The sequence below is a fragment of the Microcaecilia unicolor genome, chromosome 6 (genome assembly GCF_901765095.1).
Source record: "Microcaecilia unicolor chromosome 6, aMicUni1.1, whole genome shotgun sequence".
In the NCBI taxonomy this organism is placed as follows: domain Eukaryota; kingdom Metazoa; phylum Chordata; class Amphibia; order Gymnophiona; family Siphonopidae; genus Microcaecilia; species Microcaecilia unicolor.
Genome location: NC_044036.1, coordinates 91078266 through 91104651, shown reverse-complemented (window position 1 = coordinate 91104651; position 26386 = coordinate 91078266). Strand labels below are relative to the sequence as shown.

General features: G+C 42.5%; 1 protein-coding gene across 1 annotated transcript in view; it reads right to left on the bottom strand.

Annotated features, from left to right (window-relative positions):
• The window catches only part of TOR3A (torsin family 3 member A), a 47133-nt gene that overhangs the window by 5774 nt on the left and 14973 nt on the right, over positions 1-26386 (bottom strand). Inside the window, 7 exon segments of the mRNA XM_030208523.1 lie at positions 2650-2774; positions 15967-16139; positions 21008-21096; positions 21099-21144; positions 21146-21219; positions 21222-21249; positions 23953-23959. Coding sequence (XP_030064383.1) covers positions 2650-2774; positions 15967-16139; positions 21008-21096; positions 21099-21144; positions 21146-21219; positions 21222-21249; positions 23953-23959 — 542 coding nt within the window.

Sequence of the window (26386 nt, the reverse complement as noted above, 5' to 3'; positions counted from 1 at the left end):
CATGTTGCCCAGTTTGTTAGCCTCCCTAATTTCCGATGACATTTCTGCATCCGTCTGTTCATCCTGGCCAGGCGGACAGTAGTACACTCCTATCACTATTCTTTTCCCCTTTACACATGGAATTTCAATCCACAGGGATTCCAAGATGTGGTTTGTTTCCTGTAGAATTTTCAATCTATTTGATTCAAGGCCTTCCTTAATATACAATGCTACCCCTCCACCAATTCGATCTACCCCATCACTACGATATAATTTGTACCACAGTATGAAAGTGTCCCACTGGTTATCCTCCTTCCACCAGGTCTCAGAGATTCCTATTATATCTAATTTTTCATTTAGTGCAATATATTCTCCCATCTTATTTCTTAGGCTTCTGGCATTCGCATATAGACATTTCAAACTATGTTGTTCCTATTTACATCATGCTCAGTACTTGACTGTATTAAATTGCAGTCTTTTGATTTTTATTTTTGTTTAAGGACACCTGATCTACTACGGTCTCTTTTGCAACCTCACTATCAGGATACCCTATCTTCCCTGTTATGGTGATATCTTTAAAAGATAACCTTATTTCGAACCATGCACTTTTGAGCGACTGTCGGCCTTCCCCCAGTCTCTAATTTAAAAGCTGCTCTATCTCCTTTTTAAACGCCAATGCCAGCAACCTGGTCCCACCCTGTTTAAGGTAGAGCCCATCCTTTCGGAATAGGTTCCCCCTTCCCCAGAATGTTGTCCAGTTCCTAACAAATCTAAAACCCTCCTCCCTGCACCATCATTTTATACAACCATTGAGACTTTGGAGCTCTGCCTGTCTCTTGGGCCCTGCGCGTGGAACGGGTAGCACTTCAGAAAATGATACCCTAGAGGTTCTGGATTTGAGTTTTCTACCTAAGAGCCTAAATTTGGATTCCAGAACCTCTCAAGTGACTGACTCGACACAGCTGCTGTGTTTCTGCGTCTATGCGCCTGCCTCAGGAGTCTACAAAACATGTAAAAAGTAAAATAAACACATGATCAACACATGTGAAATCCCCCACATGCATCTAGAACTATCTTATAATGTTTTCTTGTTATTTTACTATTATGCTTTATCATTATCACGTAACCAAAATCCTTCTGTAATACCAAATGTCTATTCTCTTCTCATTTCCACTATTCATGATGTATTGTAAGCCACATTGAGCCTGCAAAGAGGTGGGAAAATGTGGGATACAAATACAACAAATAAATAAATATAGAAGTATGTGTTCTGTCCCATGTGGACTCACAAGCCAACATTTTTTTTAATTGTTTTGGTACCTGGGGCAATGGAGGGTTAAGTGAGAGTATAGAGGAGAAGTGTATTAAGTTACAGTGGAGTTGGAGATATTGGAGTCTAGAGTGGTGGTATTCACTTCCAGTTCTCAAGAACCACAGAAGGGGTCAGGTTTTCAGGCTATGTCTAATGAATATGCTTGAAATAGATTTGCATACAAATGAGGAAATAGCATGTGAATCAATTTCATGCATATTCATTAGGAGTATCCTGACAACCTGACCTTCTACCCTTATGGACCATCAGTGCTTTGTAGTGTTCTGCAGCATGGTGGCCACTATTCATTTAATGTTCTGAGGTTTCCAAAACAGCCTGAGTTGTGATGCAAGAGGATAAGGGTTAAACCAAAACATGATGACTTCCTCATTCCAGCAAGGGACTTGTAACACATTGGTGGAACTGTACAGCATTTTTTTTTTTTCATTTTGAATTGACACTTTTTTTCTGGTAAATGTTTAGTTCGGGAGCGCTGAACTAGGTTACAGTTAGTAATTTCCTAGTAAAGACTTCGTGTGCATGAGGACCCCCAGAATGACTACAGTTCCATAAAGGAAAGGGACAGAAATAGGTGGTTTATTATAGATGTAGATGCCATCCAGTGAGCAAACCACAGAACTAAGAAAACCCCAAGCAGGGATCTGGATTGCTATCAGAATAAAAACACACACAGGTCTCATGTGCAGCAATCATCTGTTGTGGATTAGCCACTCTCCTTATATAAGAAGGATCTGGAAATGTGGCTTTCAAGGAGCCTGTCTTTTAGGACATCCACCATAAATGTGCATAAGAATAGATCTGAACAGTCCTGACCTTAAGAGTCAGCTTAACTTGAATAGTTTGGGTTCCCTGCCAGCCAGCTCTACATGGGGATGGGGAAAGAGGGCTTGGAAATCAGAGCTATAGAAATGATGAGTAGTAGTAGTAGTAGAATGCTGCTTCTCTTTAAGATGAGAAACATTGAAACTGACACAACAATGGTTCAGTGGCAGCACTGCCACACAGAGGTCTTCAGTTAGACTTCCAGCATCCTCAGTTGGATGGAGTTGGGGATAATGGAGAGGCAGCAGTTACAGGCTTTAGTGGGAGGGAGTCTCCAGTCATCATACAATAGTGTCAGTGCAATGTCCGGATGCAAGACCTCATGATTGCAAAGCTTCAAAAGGAAATCTACTGCATGGCGTTTGGCTGAATGAGATTTGGAGGGGAATGAAACTCATGATGTGTAGCTCAATAGAGGTCAATTTCAACTGAGCTGGATAACCAAGGAAACATAACTAAACTGCTGAAACCAGAAAAAAATAAACCAAGAACAAAAATGATGAGGATTACCGTACCTGTGGCACGTGACATTTCAGCCCTTAGTGGTCTCTCCAAATCTTCCAAGGTGATTTCTTCTCGCCGCCGCCCAGCTCGCCAGAAGTTCCGAGCTACCTCATTGATGGCATTGCTGCCAATGTTACTGCAAAAAAGAGAAGCATCTAAATGAACATTCATTTCTGAATGGATTTAATTAAAGCATGATGCCAGATCAGAGAGTTAAGTGGTCCGAAATGCACTGAACTAGAAACAGATATTTTTTTTGTTCTCATTTTGCCAGGATATTTCTTTTTGAACCTGCTTTCTGTTCTTCCAGGAAGGTCCCAACTTAGAGCAACGTTGCTGTCTGACAAGCACTAAATCAGAATAACGGAGGGAACAAATGGAAATGAACGACAACAACAATGGATAGAGAGAAAAGATATTTTATAGTGTCACTTTTTTAAAGATGCATCAAGCCCTTGAGGTCAAGATGGATCTAATACCTTTAATTACTTACCATCCTCACAGTTGTAGGAAAAATACATTGCATGACAATATATAATAGTTTCTTTTAACCCTGTCTCAAATCTCTGTTCCAGCCTCCACAATCTACTTTACCACATCTACCCAACTTTAGTCCTCTCTGTTTTCCAAGTCTATCATCTTTAAAGCCACTTTCTCTTGCTTGGACTACTGCTATTATCTCTGTTGATTCTTAATACTCCTTTCATACACTTCTCCAAATTTGTTGAACTACAAATTTGATCATCTATTTTTTTTGAGAGTACAATATAAAATACAAAAAGCATATAACAATACACACAAACTGCATTGCTCATAAACACCCATCCAAAGACATACTAACATAATAGAGCACCCAACTCCATAGTCGTAAATAAAATGCACAGGCCAACAGCAATTTACACTAGCTCCTTGGCCTCACATAGAGAAAGCTTGAGAAAGAACACGGACTTAAATTTAATCTTAAACTTCTAGATAACCATGATCTGGCTGTAAATCTGAAAAAGCATTGCATACCATGGTCACCAAATACCAAAAGGAACTATGTCATGTGAATTGAACTTCAAGACATTTAGAAGACGGGGAAGCAAAAAGAAGACTGCTGTCAACGTAGCAAAGAGATAGATGGTGAATACCCTATGAGCATACTAGCTAGATATCCTGGGACCCAGCATACAGTGATTTATGTATCAGAATTGGTATCTTGAATTTTAGGTAGAAGCAGATAGCATTCCAATGTTCTATTATGTAAAAGATATGTGGCAGAATTTCAGAATTCCACAGCATTTACTTGTTTTCAATGCCAGCACTATTCTAATGTTCTCTAGTTCTCCATGTGCTCGCAGTTGAATTTCCAGCAATAGTTAAGCTTCTAATGTATTCATAATGTTTCTCTGCTCTTGTCAGTAGTATGTGGCCATTCCCTGTCTCATTTTCTCCACTCAGTTTCCCTGTCTCAGCTTCCTCTATACTTATCTGGGTGCCCAGAGACAGATTATTCAAAAATTGCAAGCCATTCAGAATATGGCGGTATAATTAATTTTTTTTGTTGCAGAAACATGACAGTATTTCTATGTGTTTTGTAGAGCGTCACTGGTTGCCAACTGAAGCAAGGATTTTGTATAGATTTTCATGTGCATTGTTTAGGATTTTAAATGGTGAATGTCCTGAATATTTATTATTCCACTTGGAGTTTACATCTATTAACAGACGATCAATGTATAATTTCCCTTTTGTCTCTTCTATATTGAAGGGTGTTAAGATTTATGGTAAACTTCATGCTTTCCATGCTCCTAAAGTCTGGAAAGAAATGCAGCCATGTTTTAGTATTTTGTCTAACTTTTCTCTCTCTTTTTAAAGAGAAATCTAAAATCCTTTCTTTTTAAGACATTTGTTTGATGTGATTTCCCAGGAGCCTGTCTTGGCTATCTTTTAACATTGTAAACCGCTTTGAGCCCTGTGGTGTTAGTAGTATTGAAAAAAACAACAACAACTTAAAGCTACTTCTTTTTCTTCTGCTTGGGCACATTTTTGAATCATATCAGCAAAAATATAATCAAAAGTGAAAAAGCGTTTCTTCAAACAGGACTATCCAGATTTCAGTTTCATTTACTACAGTATGGGTCTGATATTCAAAGGAGTTTAACCAGGTAGGAGAGGCTTCTGTCCGGCTAAACCCTGCCGAACTGGTCATCTGCCCATATTCAGTGATACGTAAGCAGTTAGTGCTGCTAAATATTACCTGTAACTGCCCAGGCACTGCCAGGTTAGTGCCGGGGTGGGGCAGGAGCGGAGTTGGAACTGTACCAGTTAGTGGTGCTATTCAGTCTGCTAAGCCTAATCAGCTGTCCTAACTTCATCTGCTGAACTAAATGGACCCTGGTCTGAATAGTGGCCAGTGCCTGGTCAACTTCCGGATGACTGCACATACAATAGCGGAGTCTGGACATGGCCTGGCATTGAATATCCAGAGTTAATTCAGCTTTAAAAGCACTGACTGCTGTGAGCTGAGTATCTATCCCTATGCTTTTCTTTGTTTTAAAATTCACTGGAGTGCCAAAGTAGGTCACAACCCTAAGTAACTAACTGTTGTACTATCAGATACCCTTAGTGAACAAAGTGTTACTACTGATAATGATGTCATAGTTTAACAACTATGGAATGCATTACCAAAGCCGTGAAAACAACGTATGACCATCTAAAATTCCGGAAATCACTAAAAACTAACCTGTTCAAAAAGGCATACTCTACCGACCCAACTTAAATATCTGGACCCTGTAACACAACGAAACCAACGCTCGTAATGGACATAAAATAAATTCTTCCTCTCTACGATTCCCTAATGTGTCTGTTACACATGAACCTTATTCTACCACAACATCACTTTGTATTTGTTCATACCAGAATTGGCGAACGCCTTTACGTTACTATCAAGCTTATTTTCGAAAGTGATCACCGGCCATAAATCGGGAGATGGCCGGCAATCTCGCAAAAGTGGCCAAATCGGTATAATCGAAAGCGGCTTTTTTGACAGCATCGCCGCTTTCCCGTTGCCTCGCTGGTGAAAGTTCAAGGGGGCGTGTCAGCGTCGTAGCGAAGGCGGGGCATGGGCAGGCATGGGCGTGGCTACCAGATGGCCGGCTTTCACGGATAATGAAAAAAAAAAAGCGGCGTTCAGCAGTATTTCGCCGGGTTTACTTGGTCCTTTAATTTTCACGACCAAACCTCAAAAAGGTGCCCCAACTGACCAGATGACCACCGGAAGGAATCAGCGATGACCTCCCTGTACTCCCCCAGTGGTCACCAACCCCCTCCCACACTAAAACAATAAAACTAAAAACTTTTTTTGCCAGCCTGTATGCCAGCCTCAAATGCTGTACCCACCTCCATGACAGCAGAATGTGTTCTATCCTCTGACAGCCTTTCCCTGGTTCTGATGTGGCTCTCGGGTGAGTGTGACACATTTTCTGTTAGGTGCACTGCAGAGTCACATCAGCAATGCATTGTGGTGGGTGTAGGGTAGTGGGCTCTACTCCCATGGTGCTTTTCCCCATGCTAACTGGGTCAGAGTGTGTCCAGTTTTGTTTCCGGTAGTCCATGAGGTAGTGGCCATTTTTGTCAGCCAGTTTTAGATCCCTTTCATGTGTTACTCACGTTAGAGAACTTAGTTATTACCTTGAATGTTGCTGAAAGAGGGCATTGTACACCATTCTGCCAGCTCTGACCTACTGCTAATCTCAATACCAGGGAGACTCTTTGCCAGAGGGGCACAACCTCTGATCTGCAGCTTACTGTGAATAAACGTGCTTATTCAAATAAAGGACTTTTTCAAAGAGATTAGTCTTCAGGTGTCAACTGGTGTGCTAAGGTTCTACAGCAGCAACAAGTCCTAGAGGCCTGTGTGTATGCAGGTCCCTGGAGCACTTTTAGTGGGTACCGCAGTGCACTTAAGACAGGCGGACACAGGCCCAACCCCCCCCCCCCCCCACCTGTAACACTTGTGCTGGTAAATGGGAGCCCTCCAAAACCCACTGTACCCACATGTAGATGTCCCCTTCACCCCTAAGAGCTACGGTAGTGTTGTACATTTGTGGGTAGTGGGTTTTGGGAGGGGGGTTGGGGGGCTCAGCACCCAAAGTAAGGGAGCTATGCATGTGGGAGCTTTTTCTGAAGTCCACTGCACTGACCCCTAGGGTGCCCAGTTGGTGTCCTGGCATGTCAGGGGGGCCAGTGCACTACGAATGCTGGCTCCTCCCATGACCAAATTTGCCGGGTTTGAGATGGCTGGCAGTTTTTTCCATTATCGCTGAAAAACAAAACCGGCGATCTCAACCCCGGCGAACTCTGGCATTTGGCTGGGCTAAACCGTATTATCGAAAAAACAGATGGCCGGCCATCTTTTTCGAAAACACGGTTCCGGCCAGCTGTTGCGCCGCCACCGGCAAAATAGATCACCGGCGACATTCGATTATGCTCCTCCACGTAATCAGCATTGAGCCTGCAAATAGGTGGGAAAATGTGGGATACAAATGTAACAAATAAAATAAATAAAATGTATAAAGACAACAGGGCCGTTTACATTATGACCGCCAGGGGCATATCTGCGTGGGGGCCTGGGCCCCCGTAGATTTGGCCCTGGATCCCCCTGCTGATGACCCTCTCCAACCCCCCTCCCGCCGCCAACCCGCCGTCACCTATCTTTGCTGGCAGGGGGACCCAACCCCCGCCAGCCGAGGTCCTCTCTTCCGTTGCAGCAAGCTTCCTGTTCTGAGTCTGACGTCCTGCAAGTACAACATGCAGGACGTCAGACTCAGAATTTGAAACTGAAGGAAGCTTTGCTGCAATGGAAGAGAGGACTTCGGCTGGCGGGGGTTGGGGTCCCCCGCCAGCTTTGCAACAGAAGGACCTCGGCTGGCGGGGGTTGGGGTCCCCCGTTAGCAAAGGTAGGCGAAGGCGGCGGGAGGGGGGTGGAGAGGGTCGTTGGCAGGGGGGGTCAAAGTTGGCAGTGGGGGGGATCGGCGGCGCCGGGGGGGGGGGCTAAAATGTGCCCCCTCACTCTGGCTCTGGCCCCCCTCCCGCTGAAGTCCAGATACGCCCCTGATGATCGCACCCTTTCATACTGTACTTCAGTTGTTGCCATTATCCAAGGTGCATGTTATTGGACAGCTGCTCATGTGTCACCCCTAACTGCTCCACCACTTGCACAGTCTCCCTCAGGGCAGATAGTTTCAGTGTGATAATACAGATGAGACTGAAGGCTCATATCCCTCAATCAAAAAAAAAAAAAAGCCCAAATAAAAAGCATGTTTCTTACTTTTAAGGTGAAGTAAACAAACAGTAAAGAACTTGCTCACCTTCTCCCTTTTGACCTATAAGCTTTTGTCTCCCCCACCGCACCATCATGCAATAACTTTTGATCTTAAAGTACATTCCCAGAAAGAAATCAAAAAGGTTGAAGAAGCTGGCACAGGCCCTTGAGATCAAGGTTCAAGTTAACTTGGTGAACTGCAGTAAAAGGGCTCGGTAAGGCAACAGGAAAGAGACTGTCAATCTCTGACCACCTCAAAAGGAAACACAATTGGGCGCTAGCAGTCACGCCTCTCACCATAGATGAGCTCTAGGGAAGGGCAGGAGCAGATACAAATACAGAAAGACACCAGACATCAGGTGAAAAACTTATTAAAGCACATACCAATGTGCTCCAAGGTAATAAATAGAAATAAAATGGAAAAAAAAAAAAAAAGAAAATGATACCTTTTTCCACAGGTTTTTGCAAAATACACATACACTCATTTAGTGTATTGTCAGGCTGGAGGAATATTTAGAAAAGTTCACTTTCCTTGAAATGTGATTTACTGTAGCTACAATGTTCTTGCTTAGCAGGGCCGTAACACTACTGTCGATTTCTAGTGGAAATGATAGGAATCAAATCCACAGTAGCCTTCAAACATGCATGGGGAAAAACACAAACTGGGAGATAGTCAGCTGGCAACGGTCAGAATTTTTTAAAATGCTGGTTGTCGCTGGCTAGATTAGGCCCCAATTTTCAGGGCCAGAAATGGCTGAGCGCTGGCACTGAATATGCGGAGCTAACAGAAAGGGCCCTGGCCGCCGGAGTTTGTCCTGGCTAATATTCATCTGGGTCCCACATAACCTTTTGGTTTTCTTTGTTTTAGTGCTTTGATTTACCTCCTGACCCCTCAAAAAGCTCCCTCCCTCCACCAGCACCGTGTATAAGCCCCCAACCCCCCTTCCCAGCAGTTTAGGTAGGCTCCCCTTGTTGGGGCATTGGGAGCAGGAGTGCAGCCCCCTCATTCCTGCCCATTGCAGCTAGCCTAACAAAATAGCTGCTGCGACTTCTCGCAGCAGATCGCAGTACCGTGAGGCTGCCATGACCCATGGCAGTCTCATGGCACTACTCATGTATGGCGAGCTGCTGCGAGTGACTGCGGCAGCCATTTCATCAGGCCAGCCCTAAGGGGCAGGAGCGAGAGGACTGCACTCCTGCCCCTAATGCCCCAATGGACCACCAGGGAGCAGAGGTGGGCTGGGGGGGGCTGGATGGCAGGCACCTTAGACATGGTGCGGACAGGGGGAGGGGGCTTTCTGGGGGGCCCCAAAGGGGACTGTGGCACTAAAAATTACAAATTATGCAGGTGCCGGCCAATATTTAGTGCCAGCACTCACATAGCTAAGCAGCTTGAAGTAGGGCAGCTTTTGAGTTGTCCTAAATTCGGCCGCTTAGTTCTGTGAGTGCCGGCCCTTAATATTGTCAGCATCCTCATAACCCCTGGCTCCTCCCTAACACCACACCTGACCTGTCCACTTTTTCCGGGGCCAGTCAGAGGTGATATTTAGCGGGACTGCTCCTTTGGTGCTGCTGAATATCGGGGGGGGGGGGGGGGGGTTAGGTGGCAACAGGTGATTTAAATGGGCAGGAGCCCCTCCAGCCTGCTTAAATTGCTTTGACTATCACAGAGATCTTAGCAGTGGGATCTGTGGCAGGTATAAATGAACAAATGTAAGTGGATCAAGTAGCTGGTTATTTTTGCTCTTTTCTGTGTTCTTTTCTGACCAGCCCCCTCCCCCCTCCTTCCTAGCTGCCCTGTATATTGACTGCTTTTTTTTATTTCATAGATAACATTGGTCCTTCTCCATGATGTGACGTGGTAGGGTTGTTCAGTCTGTCAGTATCTGCCGAGATGCACAGGCCTGGCATGCTGACATCAATGTTCGCTATTAAAGATCACCTTCTCGATGACTTCAGCGTTACCTCTGTGTATAATGGTTTTGACTCTATGTAGGGTGCAGTGTTATATAGGACCTATGCATAGTTTTAGGACATCCCAGTGGTGTAGCCAAGGGTGGGCCTGGTTGGGCCCAGGCCCACCCACTTTGGGCTCAAGCCCACCCAGTAGCAGCACACCTATGATGTGGCTGGCAGGGATTCCCAAGCCCCACCAGCCAAAAACTCCCAACAACTGTCCCTCCTGCATACCTTGAAAATAGCAGATCTTCACCTGCAGCGAGCAGTGACTGATACATACTATTCGCACTGGCCCCACAGCCTTCCCTCTGATGTATTCCCGCCTATGCGGAAACAGGAAGTTGCATCAGAGGGAAGACTGTGAGGCCAACATGAGCAGTGTGTATTAGTTGCTGCTCGCTGCTAGTGAAAATCTGCTATTTAAAAGGTATTCAGGGGAGGGGGATGTTTAAAAGATTATATGGCATGCAGGCGAGAGAGGGAGAGACCAAATCACTTGTGGGACAGGGTGGAGCTCTTCTGCCCACCCATCTTGGGCCCAGGCCCACCCAAAATTGGGTGTCTGGCTACGCCCCTGGGACATCCCATAGGTGAAGTTTGATTTGAGCAGGTGGCAACGAGAGAAACAATTCAGTTCACAGAGAATTTGGGGAGTAAAGTTCCTCGAACATATTCTAAACAGAATACAAGATGTGAAGCGTCCGTTCACGCTTTCCAAAAATACTAGGACTAGGGGCATGCGATGAAGCTACAATGTAGTAAATTTAAAATGAATTGGAGAAAAATTTTCTTCACTCAACGTGTAATTAGACTCTGGAATTCGCTGCCAGAGAATGTGGTAAAGGCGGTTAGCTTAGCAGAGTTTTAAAAAGGTTTGGACAGCTTCCTAAAGGAAAAGTCCATAGACCGTTATTAAATGAACTTGGGGAAAATCCACTATTTCTGGGATACGCAGTATAAAATGTTTTGTACATTTTTGGGATCTTGCCGGGTATTTGTGACCTGGATTGGCCACTGTTGGAAACAGGATGCTGGGCTCGATGGACCTTTGGTCTTTCCCAGTATGGCAATACTTATGTACTTATGTACCCAGCTGAAGTAGAATGTTTTCTAAACATTCAAATATTGCAGAACACTGCAGCACAGTTAATTTATAATGTCTCCAGGTATTTACCCGCCTCCCCTTTTTTGAAAATGTCGCATTGGCTTCCGGTGAAGACACACATGTTGTTTAACATAGTAACATAGTAGATGACGGCAGAAAAAGACCTGCATGGTCCATCCAGTCTGCCCAACAAGATAAACTCATGTGTATACCTTACCTTGATTTGTACTTGCCTTTTTCAGGGCACAGACCGTACAAGTCTGCCCAGCAGTATTTCCCACCTCCCAACCACCAGTCCCGCCTCCCATCACCGGCTCTGACACGGACCTTATAAGTCTGCCCTCCACTATCCTCGCCTCCCAACCACCAACCTCTCTTCCCCCACCTGCTCCGCCACCCAATTTCGGCTAAGCTTCTGAGGATCCATTCCTGCTGCACAGGATTCCTTTATGCACATCCCACGCATGTTTGAATTCCGTTACCGTTTTCATCTCCACCACCTCCTGCAGGAGGGCATTCCAAGCATCCACCACCCTCTCCGTGAAGAAATACTTCCTGACATCTTTTTTGAGTCTGCCCCCCTTCAATCTCATTTCATGTCCTCTCGTTCTACCGCCTTCCCATCTCCGGAAAAGATTTTTTTGCGGATTAATACCTTTCAAGTATTTGAAGGTTTGTATCATATCACCCCTGTTCCTCCTTTCCTCCAGGGTATACATGTTCAGGTCAGCAAGTCTCTGCTCATACGTCTTGGAACGCAAATCCCATACCATTCTCGTAGCTTTTCTTTGCACCGCTTCCATTTTTTTAACATCCTTCGCAAGGTACAGCCTCCAAAACTGAACACAATACTCCAGGTGGGGCCTCACCAAGGACTTGTACAGGGGCATCAACACTTCCTTTCTTCTGCTGATCACACCTCTCTCTATACAGCCTAGCAACCTTCTCGCTACTCTGCCCTTTGATTTTTCTGGTTTGCCCCCTTATATTTGGGAAAACTTATACATCTTTCAGTTAAAAAAAAAACTCTGTGTTAGGCAGCTGACTGCCACTCCTATTGCACTGCCCAAGCCCAAGAGGCGTGATATATAAAGTTTTGCTTAATGGAACTTTCTCCTATCAATCATCACACTGGTGGAATTTATTACCATCATCTCTTTGGCAATTCTCACACTACGCTTCATTTAAGAGAGCTATTAAAACATATTTTTATGACCTTGTAAAAAACCTTTCACAGGGTTTAATTTTTTTTAATATAGATTTGATATATTTCTAGGATATGTCCTGCTTCACACTATTCACAGCATAGATCTGTTTGGGGCTCTGCGGTATAGAAGTGTTAATGTATTGTATGGTATTGTACATCCAGTATAGTTTCAGGTCTTAAGGACATTAAACAGTACGGTGACTAGTGGTGATGTGACTATTCAGAAAACTGAATTGTGTCAGGCCTTTGTCTGTTCAGCCAGGACAGTTTAGTCGCTCTGTGGTTCACCTGTTACCAGTTTTAGCTGATTGCTATTATTTCTTTCCTCTTTGGGAGTTTTCAAGCAGAAAAGTGTCACTGGGCCTTCTAACACGGAGACGCTCAGCTCTGTGTACGCTTCTGATGTATTAACATTCTAAACTTACAAGGAGATTCTGTTCAGATGAATGGTGTTTACTGCTTTAAGTTAATCTTATGAGTAACTTCAATATCTTTACACTCTGTAATGACAAGTGGGTGCTACAAAAGAATTACTGTCATCCCAACTTCATCTATGCAAGACCATAAGTGAGAGAATCTGCCATCTGCAATATGTGATTGATTTTATTTTTGAGGAGCAGATGTGCATCAGGCTGAATGGAGTGGAGGAGTGGCCTAGTGGTTAAGGTGGTGGACTTTGGTCCTGAGGAACTGAGTTTAATTCCCACTTCAGGCACAGGCAGCTCCTTGTGACTCTGGGCAAGTCACTTAACCCTCCATTGCCCCATGTAAGCCTCATTGAGCCGGCCATGAGTGGGAAAGCGTGGGGTACAAATGTAACAAAAAAAATATATATAGGGGCATCTAAACATATATACCAACAAAGCATGGTGGTACTTGAATACTTCTATCAGATTCTAAACTTGAGCTTCCATGACGGCTCCATTAATATCAGGTTAGACCTTTCAATAAAAACAAAATGACCTTTTCTTTCTGCTAATTTCAAAATGGGTTTCACAATAAATGTATATAGTTATTCAATAGATCACATTTCTTGCACAAGGGTTGAGACATGTGTGTGGCTGTTTGATCTTTTGAGGCTATCTAAGATAGAATTAGCTTCAGCGTCACAGTGGTCTTCCTCTCTCTTCCACTACTGCCTGTCTGTCCTATCTGGTTGAGCACGTGAGATCAGAGGTCAGTGAAACTAGAGTCCCAGACAAAACTGAAAATGCAAATATTTGTCAGGAGAAGAGAATACACCTGCCCTCTAAAATATGATGAAATGCAGGTAGGTTGAAGGGTACTAGGCCAGGTTATCATAACAGAATTTCAGGACTGATTGATCGTTTTTTTTTTGGGACATACTAGAATGAACTTTACCCTAGAAGTAGACATACAAGCTCTGATTCATGAAGATTCAATAAAGTCTATTTTTCTTTTTAAAAAATATGGCTGAAATCCTTTCACTTGCAGCTTATTTAATGAGAATTATTCAAATTGTTCATTAGCTTGCTGGTCTTGCAGTCATCTCTCATGATGGACCAGCAGAATAATTATTTTCACCTGTGGGGTATGGATCATTAGGGACCAGCAGCTTGACTCTAGTATTCCTTTGAATCTGCTAATTCAGCAATGTCTGTAAATGATTTGGGTTGGCTCACTGCTAAACTCCCTGTTCAGTTTTATATTAAATTTAATCATTTTTAAGGAGTAATTAAAGAGTCTGGGTTAATATTCAACTGGTAGCGGTGAGTATTTTGCTGACCGTTGCTGGGTTGTTCCTGGATATTCAATGCCGGGTCATCTCTGGACTTTGACTTAACCAGCTATGTGTTAACTGGCTCCGCATAAACCAGATTTTCAGTGACAATGTTCAGAACTTAAGCGACTATGGGTTACTGCATTAAGATAGGACTGTGATTTATGCAGTGACCCTGGCTGGTTAAGTGGTGAATATCGGCACTGCTGACTCTGCCCCCAGAATGCCCCTAAAATAGCCAGTTTTCACTTAATTGCTAACCACTAATTTTCAGCAGTGATAACTGGTTAAATGCTGCTAAAAATTAGTGGATAGCTCAGAGCAAGCAATGAACCGATCAGTGGCTGTTTCTCTGGCCAGTTAAATCATTTTGAATGTCAACCACTACGTGCCCAGATTGGATTGCTTATACATATATATGTGTGTATAAGTCTGCTGTCTAAAATATGATGAAACCAAGATATGTTGAAAGGTACTAGACCACACACACACACACACACATGCAGCATATATGTGAGCTAAATACAAATCTATGCATTGTGTTTCAAAAAAACTATACAAGGCCTGTTTTCTGCATAAATGTCAAAACTTGATCAATTACAAAAGAAAAATTGGGATATATCATCCTGAATAAGCCTATAATGCCACCTATTTCACTTCACTTCCAGCTTCATTAACTCCTGCAACGTTTTCTTCAGTGCAAACTAATTGGGCCCTGCTGCTTCCCAACTGGTGATCAGTTGAGCCCTTTTCTCACAGCTTTTCATACCATATTCTTTGCTTACCCTCTTCCACCTCTTTTCTGGAAACTCTTGCATCAGTCTATGAGAGTCGTAACCTTTCTCTGGATACAAATTTTAATAAGGATCAGATGCTCCTGACTGAAATCCATCCTAACTCTTTGTTTAAAGTAAAATGTCATCTGTGTATATCATGAAGCTAATTGCTAGTTGGTGGTAATGCCATTTAGGTGAAGTGGTTGGCCTTTGAGTAGACTTACTGCAAATTTATTCAGGATGATATATCCCAAATGTTATTGAAATTGGTCAAGTTTGTATAGTTTTTTTTTTAACACAGTGTGTATGTATCTCATTACAGTTGTGTTTGTAGGTCAGTTGCCACCCCCCCCCCCCCCCAGCTAATCACCCATGAATCACAACAACCCCTGGCATATCATCTCCACCCCCCCAAATGCATCGCTCTTACTTCCTGGGGTCAGGGAGCAATCGCGCAGCGGTCTACTCTGCCAGTTCCCTGCCCTGGAACAGGAAGTAACGTAGGAGGGAGCAGAGAACCAGCAGAGCCAACAGCTGTGCGGCTGCTCCCTGCACCTCCTTGCAGCGTACACCTGAGGTGGACCGTCCCCACCACCCCACCCTTGGTATGCCACTCTCTTACTGGTCTGAATACTTTTTACTTTATTGAATTGTACAGCTAATGTGGTGTCTTTTTTTTTTTTTCTGGTTGTAAACCAATTATAAGTGTTCATTTTTTTGTGAACTAGCAAGCTAACCCTCCTATTTACTAAGCCACACTAGCGGCTGCCGAGTGCTTATTCCGACACAGCCCATTCAATTCAACTGGCCTGTGTCTGCATTGGTGTGCAGCAGCTGCTAGCACAGCTTAGAAAACAGGGTGGTAAATAAATTAAAAAAAAAAAAGCAGTGATGATAGTGCTAAAAGTATACCAAGTCAATTTGGAGACCTAGATCTGTTATGGACAGTTCTGAGAGTTGAAGATCTACAAGTTGGTTTCCAAACCTGGTCCTGGAGGCCCCCCAGTCAATCAGGTTTTTAAGTTGTCCACAATGAATATTCATAAGGGATTTGCATGAAAACCTGACTAGCAAGGGCTACTCTAGGACTGGACTTGGGGAAACACTAGTCTATAATATCCTCTGTCCCTGTATTGGATTTGTTATATGAGTTAGGTGTCTACCTCTCAGCTCCCCTCCCATCATTCCCCTGAATTTTTGATTTTCTCAGGAAACCTCACCCCCTTTGACATTACCTGAGAAAGAGAAAGATGGAGTTCCTGTAATCTTCACCTGCACTGTTGTAATGATCCACGTAGGGCTTGAGGGCATCCACCAAGTCCACATGTAGCTTCTCTGCCTCATCAAAAATAAAGAGTGGCTGTTTACAGCGCCCAATGATCTCACTCAGTTGCATCTTCAGCTGTACCTGCTCACAAATATAAAATGAACTTAAACCATGCAGCAGTGTGACCTTATCTACAGTGATGTAAAAACGTTCCTGCCCTCACCCCCTCCTGCTTTCCCCTGTTATTGCATATATGTCTCCCTGAATGATTACTGATCTATAAACAAAATAATAATATTGGACAAAGGAAAACTGAATAAACATGTAACACAGTTTTAAAATTATAACTTAATTTATTTAAAGAAGAAAGTTATCCAACACCCATGTGAAAAGTAACTGGTGCTGTCGTTAACCAATTGACCAAATTTAATTGATAATTAGATTCAGCTGATTGAACACAGCCAGACTTAATTGCAACCAGCCTCGTTGAATCTAAATCTCATTACATATTGAACCTTACCTTGTTACTGAACTAGTCAACACAAAGTTTCTACAAGAACACTACACCATGATCAAAGGAAAATTCCAGAGAAGATGAGAAAAAAAACTATTTCTAAAGCTCTGGGATTCAGCCAAATCACAGTAAAAGGCACTATCACCAAAATTACTCCAAAGGCACAGCGACAACTCATTGGGAAGTTACAAAACATCCCAGAAGAACATCCAAAGAACTGCAGGTCTCTCTAGCCTCAGCTACGGTCAGTATTCATGACTCAACAATAAGAAAGAGATGGGGCAAAACTGGGATTCATGGGAACAGTACCAAGGCAGAAATCGCATGTCCAAGAGTAACATCAATGCTCATCTCACATTTACAAACCCACATCTGGATGATCGTCAAGTCTTTGGGATAATGTTCTATGGACAAACGAGTCAAAAGTGGAAATCTTTGGACAACACAGGAGTAAAAAAAAAAAAATCCATAGTAAGAACATCATACTAACAGTCAAACATTGTGGTGGTAGTGTGATGGTATGGGATGCTTTGCTGCATCAGGACCTGGAAAACTTGCCCTTATTCAAGAAAACTATAAATTCCATACTGTATCAAAAAATTCTTTATGTCCATGAGCTGAAGCTGAAGCGTAATTGGGTTTTGCAGCAAGACATGATCCAGAATGCAAAAGAAAGTCTACATCAAATGGCTGAGAAGAAACAAAATTTGGGGTTGGCCTAGTCAAAGTCCTGACTTGAACCCAATAGAGATGCTGTGGCAGGACCTGCAACAAGTAGTTCATGCACAGAGACCTACAAATATGTCTGAATGGAAGCAGTTCTGCAACAAAGAGTAAGCTCAACAAAATTGTGAAAGACATATCAAATTATAGGAAGCATTTGGTTGCAATTACTGTTGCTAAAGGTGGTGCAACCACTTATTAAGTTTAGGGGGCAGTTTACTTTTTCACATAGGTTATATGGATGTTGGTAGATTGTTTCTAAACATGTATTAACCCTTGAAAATAATCCAATCTGATGAAAATCATTATGCTACACAGTACAGTCTAAATACTCAAAATATGTTATTTACATAGAAATTATAAATGGTGTTTCTAAAAAAAATCTGTTACAGGTGTCCAGAACCATCCAAAAGGATTTTCACAATAGAGTTTTAATTTATTTTTCATTTAAACAAGGGAATAGGAATTGGTATTAAATAATAATGCTGAATCACAAACAATAGAAACTCTTACATAAAGTAACACCCAAATCTCACACTGTGGGGACTCAAATTCACATTAAGTAAACACTGTCCCAAACATTTGTGTCATACGCAGGATATATCAACATACCAGTTTGATACCTGGGGAAAATCGAGATTAACTGCTTCTCACAACCATCTGAACATTCTTGTCTTTTCGCAAATCACAAACAATAGCACCTAAAATTTTCATAGTTGTGTTGGGGGGTTTTTTTCATACTCAAATGACTTATCATTATGAGTGCGTACTATTGAGTAGATTCTAAAAAGGGTGTAAAAAATATGGGCACTCAGCCCCCCAATTCTATGAAGGTTGTCAAATTTTGCACTCCAAATTTTGTGTGTGATTCTGAGAAATGCGTACAACATAATTAGTAAACAAACCAATTAACACCAATTATTGGCAATGATTTGGATTTGCATACTTTTCTGCCTGCATGCTATTCTATAAAGTTGTGGCACTGAAATTGTCTTGTGTGCAACCCAAAAGGGGGGAGTAGCCATGGGAGGGGCATGTGTGTTGGGGTAGGCTCATAATTTAGTCACAATGTTATAGAATTCCGGGGTTGTACATTCAACTTGTGTGCCAGGATTTATACCAGGTTTCACTTGGTGTGAGTCTGGGCACACTTTATATAATAACATTTCTGTGCAGATCTTTCTGGTGCCCCTATCTTTCAGCACCGTTTATTGAATCCGGCCCTAAGAACAAATTCTGTTGTGGGCAATTGTGCACAAAATTGCCATTATAGAACAGGGTGTAATTTGAATGTGTGCACCTAACTGTAGGTATGACACTGATGCCAGGGTCAAAGGCTGCACCTGAAGTTGGTATGCATGAGCGATAGAATTCTGTAACTTAATTGTACAACTGCAAAACATGCCCTGACCCACCCATGGGGCACAACCCCTTATAGTTCTGCGTTACCCGCATTTAAGCACTATCCCCCAGATTCTATATATGGCGTCTGAAAAATCCATGTGGAAACCGAAGCGTATTCTATAACAATGCACAGAACTTAATTGGTTAACTAACTAATCAGTGCTGTTAATTGATGTTAACAAGCATTATCAGCACTAACTGGCATTATTGAGATTATGCGCACAACTCACTAAGTATAATTCTATAATGGTGGTGTGCCTAATTCTAAGTCACATAATTGAAAAGTGGGGCGTGGCCACGGGTGGGGCAATGGGTGTTAAGTTATGTGCATTATTATAGAATACACCTGCTTTGTGCCTAATTTAGGAATTGGGATTTACACCAAGTAAAATGTGGCCTAAATGGATGCAACCAAATTTGGTTGCATGGGAAGTCGCTTGACATGTTCTATATACCGTGTGGAATAGCCTATTCTATAAAATTTAGACATACTTTAGAGAATACACCTGTGTAAATTTTTCTGTGCAGATTTTTCAGGCACCATATATAGAATCTAGCCCTATAATAATAGAATAGTGCCTAAGCGCAGTTATGCGCTCAACTATAATTTAGTGCCAGTTAGCACCACTTAAGGCCTACTATTGGTACTTAATGCCAGGTGGTGCCTAATTGTGACCTTCTCTGACAAAGAAGTGACTAAAGTCACCAGAAAACAAAAAATGAGGTTTTCATGAATTTTGTTAGAACACATATTTGTAACACAATAGTCCAAACCCCATCCTTTTATGGAAAAAATAAAAAAAAAACGATGCAGAAGTTCAAATGCGTACCCTTTTCAGGTTGCTTATGGACCTATGACATGAAAAAAATCAGCCATTCTCAACATTTTGGAGCCAACTAGACGTGGAGGGGCATAATTGAACAAAAACGTCTATCTCCATGGGCGTTTATCTCCGAGAACGGGTCCGTGAAGGGGCGGACCGAACCGTATTTTTCGAAAAAAAATAGACATCCATGTTTTATTCGATAATTTGTGAGCTGGGCGTTTTTGTTTTTCAGTGATAATGGAAAATGAAAGCGCCCAGCTCAAAAATGAATAATTCCAAGGCATTTGTTCGTGGGAGGGCGTTTTTGTTTTTCAATGATAATGGAAAATGAAAGCGCCCAGCTCAAAAACAATAAATCCAAGGCATTTGTTCGTGGGAGGGGCCAGGAGTCGTAGTGCACTGGTCCCCCTCACATGCCAGGACACCAACCGGGCACCCTAGGGGGCACTTTTACAAAAAACAAAAAAAAAGGTAAAAGAGCTCCCAGGTGCATAGCACCCTTCCCTTGTGTGTTGAGCCCCCCAAATCCCCCCCAAACCCACTGCCCACAAGTCTACACCATTACTATAGCCCTAAGGGGTGAAGGGGGGCACCTACATGTGGGTACAGTGGGTTTGGGGGGGGGTTGGACGACTAAGCATTAAGCAGCACAATTGTAACAGGTGGGAGGGGGGGATGGTCCTGGGTCCACCTGCCTGAAGTCCACTGCACCCCCTAATAACTGCTCCAGTGGACCTGCATACTGCTGCCAGGGAGGTGGGTATGACATTTGAGGGTGAAAATAAAAGTTGTGAAACGGCATATTTTGTGGTGGGAGGGGGTTGTGACCACTGGGGGAGTCAGGGAAGGTCATCCCCGATTCCCTCCAGTGGTCATCTAGTCATTTAGGGCACTTTTTGGGGCCTGTATTCGTGGAAAAAACGGGTCCAGGAAAAGTGCCCTAAATTCTCGCTAAAAACGCATATTTTTCTTCCATTATCGGCGAAAGGCGCCCATCTCTAATCGCCCGATAACCACGCCCCAGTTCCGCCTTCACACACGCCTTCGACACCCCCCATCAACTTTGTCCGCATCCGCGATGGAGTGCAGTTGAAAACGTCCAAATTCGGCTTTCGATTATACCGCTTTATTCGTTTTGTGAGATAAACGTCTATCTCCCGATTTGGGGTCGCAATATAGGCGTTTTTCTTTTTCAATTATAAGCTGGATAGTCAACAATTTAACAATAAGTTGCCTACTCATGCCCAAATCTGTGCATGAATCAGAAATTTGGGCAACCAACTTTATAGTGTCCTGAGGTACTCTTTCCCGAGATGGTACATGTGCAATGGTTTGAGCGTGTGTACTAGATTGTGCATGCACACCCCTTAAGAAAATGAGTGTGCATTATGTGCAAATAGTTTGCCCTTTTTAAAAAAAAGTGTATGCATAGTGTACACTCTTAACTACAAACGATATTTTGTTTTACATGACTGCCTATCCCTGTTCAGATTGACTTAAAAACCTTCTAAGATTCTTAAGTGCCTGCCATGTTTACTTGCCTTGTATAAATCCCATAGCTTGGGTGTCGGAAAATGAAGCTGCGAGATAAAGATCCGGACACACTCGCTCTTCATGCCATCTTGGTACAGTTCTCAGCTATTAAGCGGGCTACAAAGTTCTTGCCGGTTCCAGACCATGCCGTGGAATGAAAGAGTACGAGCTTTCTCAGCTTGCTGCTTCTCCAAGAAACTCTGCACTGCTTTCAGAACCACTCCTGGGTCAAATGTTGCCCATGTACCTCCTCCTGAGGTCCAACTTTAACCTAAGAAGAGAGAAGCGTAGACCTTTGTTACCTGCATCTCCAAGGTCACTACAGACACAGGGTCGCATAGGTCCCTACATTTTTAAATCAGAGTTTTTAAATGTCACCTTTGTGGTTTTAAAAGGGCACAATACAGAATCGCTCATAAATGCAAGACATTCTTAAGAATAGAAAAGTAAAATAACAGAAAAATGAAAGAAGAGGACAGTAGGAATCAACAAAATAGAAGCTCTGCTCAGAAGTCTCAGAACTTTATTGTAAGTAAATTAAAACACTGGATGCATACATGATAAAATAGCTGATATTACTAGGCAAGTACCTATCATCTAGGAATGCATCTATTTTGTGTGGATATGGGGGGAATCTATAAATGACGCTCAAAAATTGTTGCTGAAAAAAAATCAGCACTGAGCGCTATTTTATAATGGGCCCATTTTAGAATGGTGTTAAGCGCCAATTGCTATGCTTTACCGTAGGTGGCAGACTTATGTTTGCTGAAACCTGGTGTAAATACTGGCACCCAAGTTAGGCATAGTGAGACAGTAATGACTCATCCATGGCCATCCCCCCTTTGAGTTATGAGCTAGTAGAGTCAGGCCCCATGCCATATGTGATAGCACATAACCAAATGTGCCACACCCTAAATGGTGCCAATTAACTTTAATAATTGGCTGTTAGCACCAAATTATTGGTAGTTAAGGGTTCATTACTCAATTAATTTGTGTGTGCATCTTGGGTGCGCATAGCTGAGTGCTTTATACAGAATCTGGAGAATGGTGTCTAGGAACTTTCTGTTGCCCTACCAATGTGGTTCAGGCATCTTCTGAAAGAGAAATTGCCATTACTTTGCTGAAAAAAGTGTTTTGGCAATACTAAAGGTTTTCAATCCATAAATGAATAAAAAAATGAATGTATTTACACTAACTGCTGTATCTACCACTCTAAAAATGGCCACCACAATCACGTTTACCACAATCAATGATGTCAGACAAGCATGGAAGAAAAAAGGAGCCTGGTCCTAAAAACTAGGAAGGCAAGCGATCCACAAGATGGCAAGAAACAAACAGCAGCACACCGAGAAAGGGCTGTCATTAAAATGTATTTACCACAACATAAGATGAAATACTAAAATCCCGACATGGCCATGTTTTGCCCTTTTGAGGGTTGCATCAGGGGTAAATTAAAAACCAACAGGTGTGTATAAGCAAGTCATTGACTACTTGGTAAATCACAGTTTTCCAAACAGCATCAGCTTATTGTTGTGATTAATCACTGACTGAGGATTGTTACTGTCCTGACTAGGAAACATAAGTTTGAAAGGGATAGAAAAAAAAGGGAAATTTTCAGGTACTAAGAAAGAAGGTTTATGGCACTATAGTCCAGTAGATACCACTTCCAATTGAGCTGGTAGCCCAAAACAGCAGGAGGAAACTGGAGAGCAAAATAATAAAAATCATTTCCACAATTTATCACTGGTTTCTACTTGTTATTAGAGAATCACCTCCCCAGCCTGTTCTTTTCAATCTTATTAAACATGCAGAAGATGATTCTGCAAACTGACTGATAGGGCAACATTTGGGAGGCAATTTTATGAAAGCATTTTCATACATATATGACAGTATAGGCAAATAAAATGCCACTTATGAAGATGTAGGAGTATTTGGGGGTGGGTTTAGGCAAAATCACAAGTTACACATATCTCTCTATATAAAAGGCAACACCAACGTTCTATGAAGCCTCCAGCCGGAAATGTGAAGGGGGCGAGATATCCGGTTTCCCTATGAGTGTCTGCCCCGCCCTCTCTGTAACACAGTCAGTGAAGGAAAACAGCAGAGCACGAAATCAAATCGCTGGCTCTGTAACAGTGAAGGACTCAGAGGGGGGGAGGGGAGAGAGGCCAGAGGGCAGGGACACACACACTCCCACGGCACATGCACACAGAAGAAAACATTGCTAGCCCCCGTTTCATTTGCATCAGAAACGGGGCTTTTTTACTAGTATTTTTATAAAATATGCTCATTTCTGCATATGCTACACATGAACATTTGCACCAATTCCTGAGTAGGTGTAAACATCCATGGCTTCATTATAGCCATGGTTTCTCCAGATCAGGTGCCTAGGGGGCTCATTTTCAAAAGAGAAAAACTTCTCAAAAATGGCATAAAGTGGCATTGCAATTTTAAAAACTCAGACTTGAGACAATTTTCTCTGCAGTGCTTGAAAATCACAAGGGGGTGTGTTGGGTGTGGGATTTGGGCATTCCCAAACCTTGGACGTTTTTCTACTATAATGGAACAAAACAAAAATGTCCATACCTGTTTCAGTCCCCCCAGAGGTCATTGACCCCCCCCCCCAACCCAAGATGTGAAAGAAACAGTACATACCAGCCTCTATGATATCTTCAGATGTTATGATCAGCAAGCAGGTTCCTTGATTAGCCTAGTGATCAATGCAGTGCACAGTACAGAAGGGGACTCAGGTCCATATCCCACTCTAACTGGTACACTTGTGACAGAATGTGTGAGCCCTCCAAAACCCACCAAAAACCTACTATACCCACATATAGGTGACACTTGCAGGAATTAGGACTATTGTAGTGGTGTACAGTTGGGTACAGTAGGCTTTAGGTGAATTTTGGAGGGCTCACCATACAATATAAGGGAGTAACGGTAAGATGTGTACTTGGGACCTTTTATGTGAAGTCCACTGCAGTGTCCCATAGGGCAGTGCATCCCAAATGCAGTCCAGGTTTTCAGGATATCCACAATGATTATGCATGAACTTGATTTGCATACACTGCCTCCATTATATGCAAATCTTTTTCATGCATATTGATTGTGGATATCCTGAAAACCTGACTGGCAAGGGGTACTCCAGGACCGGACGAGGGAAACACTGCCCCACTCTGCTGGGATGTCTGTGTGGTCAGTCAACTAAGAAATCGGGCCCCCCACATATCCCAATGACTTGTTTTTGTGCATTTTTCCCTTGGACTTTTTTTTCTATGGTCCTAAAAAATAGACACACTTGAACATAAAAATGTCTAGCAAATGGCCATTTTCAAAACAAAAAGTTGAACATTTTTCTGGTTTGAAAAAGGCTATGTTCGTTACTGGATTTTTGGACATTTTCCCCCAAAAGTCCCAAATCAGATTTAGATGTCATATCAAATATGTCCCCTATGTATTGTGTGTCTTATAAAATAGACCCAAAATAGGTGCTCTCTTGCCCTCCTAATCTAGGAAGCCTGCTATAAAATTAGGTTCCTGAGAGTAATTGTATAAAGGAGTGCAAATGGGCATCTACTTAGGTGATATTATATAAAGACATGTCTAAAAATGTCTAAAATTCAAGTAGGGAATATAGCAATTTTCAAAAGAAAAAACAGTCTTTTGGGGGGGGGGGGGTCGATTTTGGCTTGGTTTTTTTAAAATGACTATTTGCTAGACGTTTTTATGCTCTGTGCGTTTATCTTTTTGGTCCATTAAAAAAAAAAGTTGAAGAGAAAAACGCACAAAATCAAGCCATTGAGATGTAGGAGGAGCCAGCATTCTTAGTAGAGTGGCCACAGAGACATCCAAGAAAAGCAATGGGGCATCCTAGGGGGCACTGCAGTGGACTTCAAATAAATGCTCCCAGGTATACATCTTACCACTGCCCCCTTATCTTATCTGCTGAGCCCCCCAAAACCCACTACCCCCAACTGTACACAACTACAATAGCCCTTATGGGTAAACGGGAAACCTATATGTGGGTATAGTGGGTTTCTAGTGAGTTTTGCTGTGCTCACAGTTTCCACCACTGCACCCATCATTACATTACTCCAGAGACCTGCATCCTACTCTAATGGACCTGAGTATAACATCTGAAGATGGCATAGAGGCTGGTAAGTAATATTTTAATCACATTTTTATGGGGGTGGGAGGGGGTTAGTGACCATTAGGGGAGTAATGTGAGGTCATCCCTGATTCCCTCCAGTGGCCATATGGTCAATTAGCACACCTTTTTTGTGTCTTATTCATTAAAAAAAAAAAAAAAAACAGGTCTAGACCAAAATGTCCAACTTATAGCCCTGGATGTTTTTGTTTTGTTCCATTATGGAAGAAAAACTTCCAAGTGTTAGGAACACCCAGATCCCACCCTTAACAGCCCCTGATATGCCCCTTATGATTTGAATGCACTTCTGGCGGACTTCATAGAAAAACATCTAAATATTAGTTTCAAAAATACCATTTTGGATGTTTTTGTGAGAAAAATGTCCAAATGCAGGTTTATGCCACTTTTGGATGTTTTTCTCTTTTGAAAATGAGCCCCATAAGCACCTACGAGTCTCCATAAAGTACTAGCACCTGCAGCAGAAATTGCACCTATATCACATTAAGTGCATGCACACCACCTAAATTCCACCCCATATATGCCGACACTCCCATAATGTCAATGCAGATACTTTTACACTGCTCAGAATTTTATAACGGGGTGTTTACACATGTATGTGGCCACATATGCTCAAAACGTACTTTCTAAACTTACCCTCTTTGTGAGTCAAATAGGTGCTGTAAGGTACAAGAAAGAACACTAAAATCTGACATTTCAAAAACTAAAACAGAAGCATGCATAGTAATAAAGAAAAGGTACACATGTGGTGCTGAATTTTGTGAGACTGTTCTGTTCAGATGTGAGAACCTCCTCCTCATTCTTTGACATAACATCCTGGCTCTAATATACTGAGATCATCCCAGGCATGCCTTTTCTGATCATCAGATATCCAAAATGTGTTGCAAGTGGCATATGAGTAATTCCATTTCATAATGCTGAACTTGACAATACTATTTCCCATTTATAGAGTGCCACCAATTCACAAGATGTTGCATAGAAGTAGAACAGCCTCTGCTCAAGCCGGTCAGAAACTCATGTGTTGACTCCAAATGCCTCCTAAATGTTGCCTTATCTATAGTACTCTCTCTTGACTCTGATACCAATGCTGTGGGGTCATTTGTTTTATTAAGAAAACTGAGACGGGTAAGATTCTTTTTTGAAATTTACAAATTCAGACTTCTAGTCCAATCGCTGATATTGTCAAAGCTAGATTATTGTAATTTGATTTTTCTGGGGACTG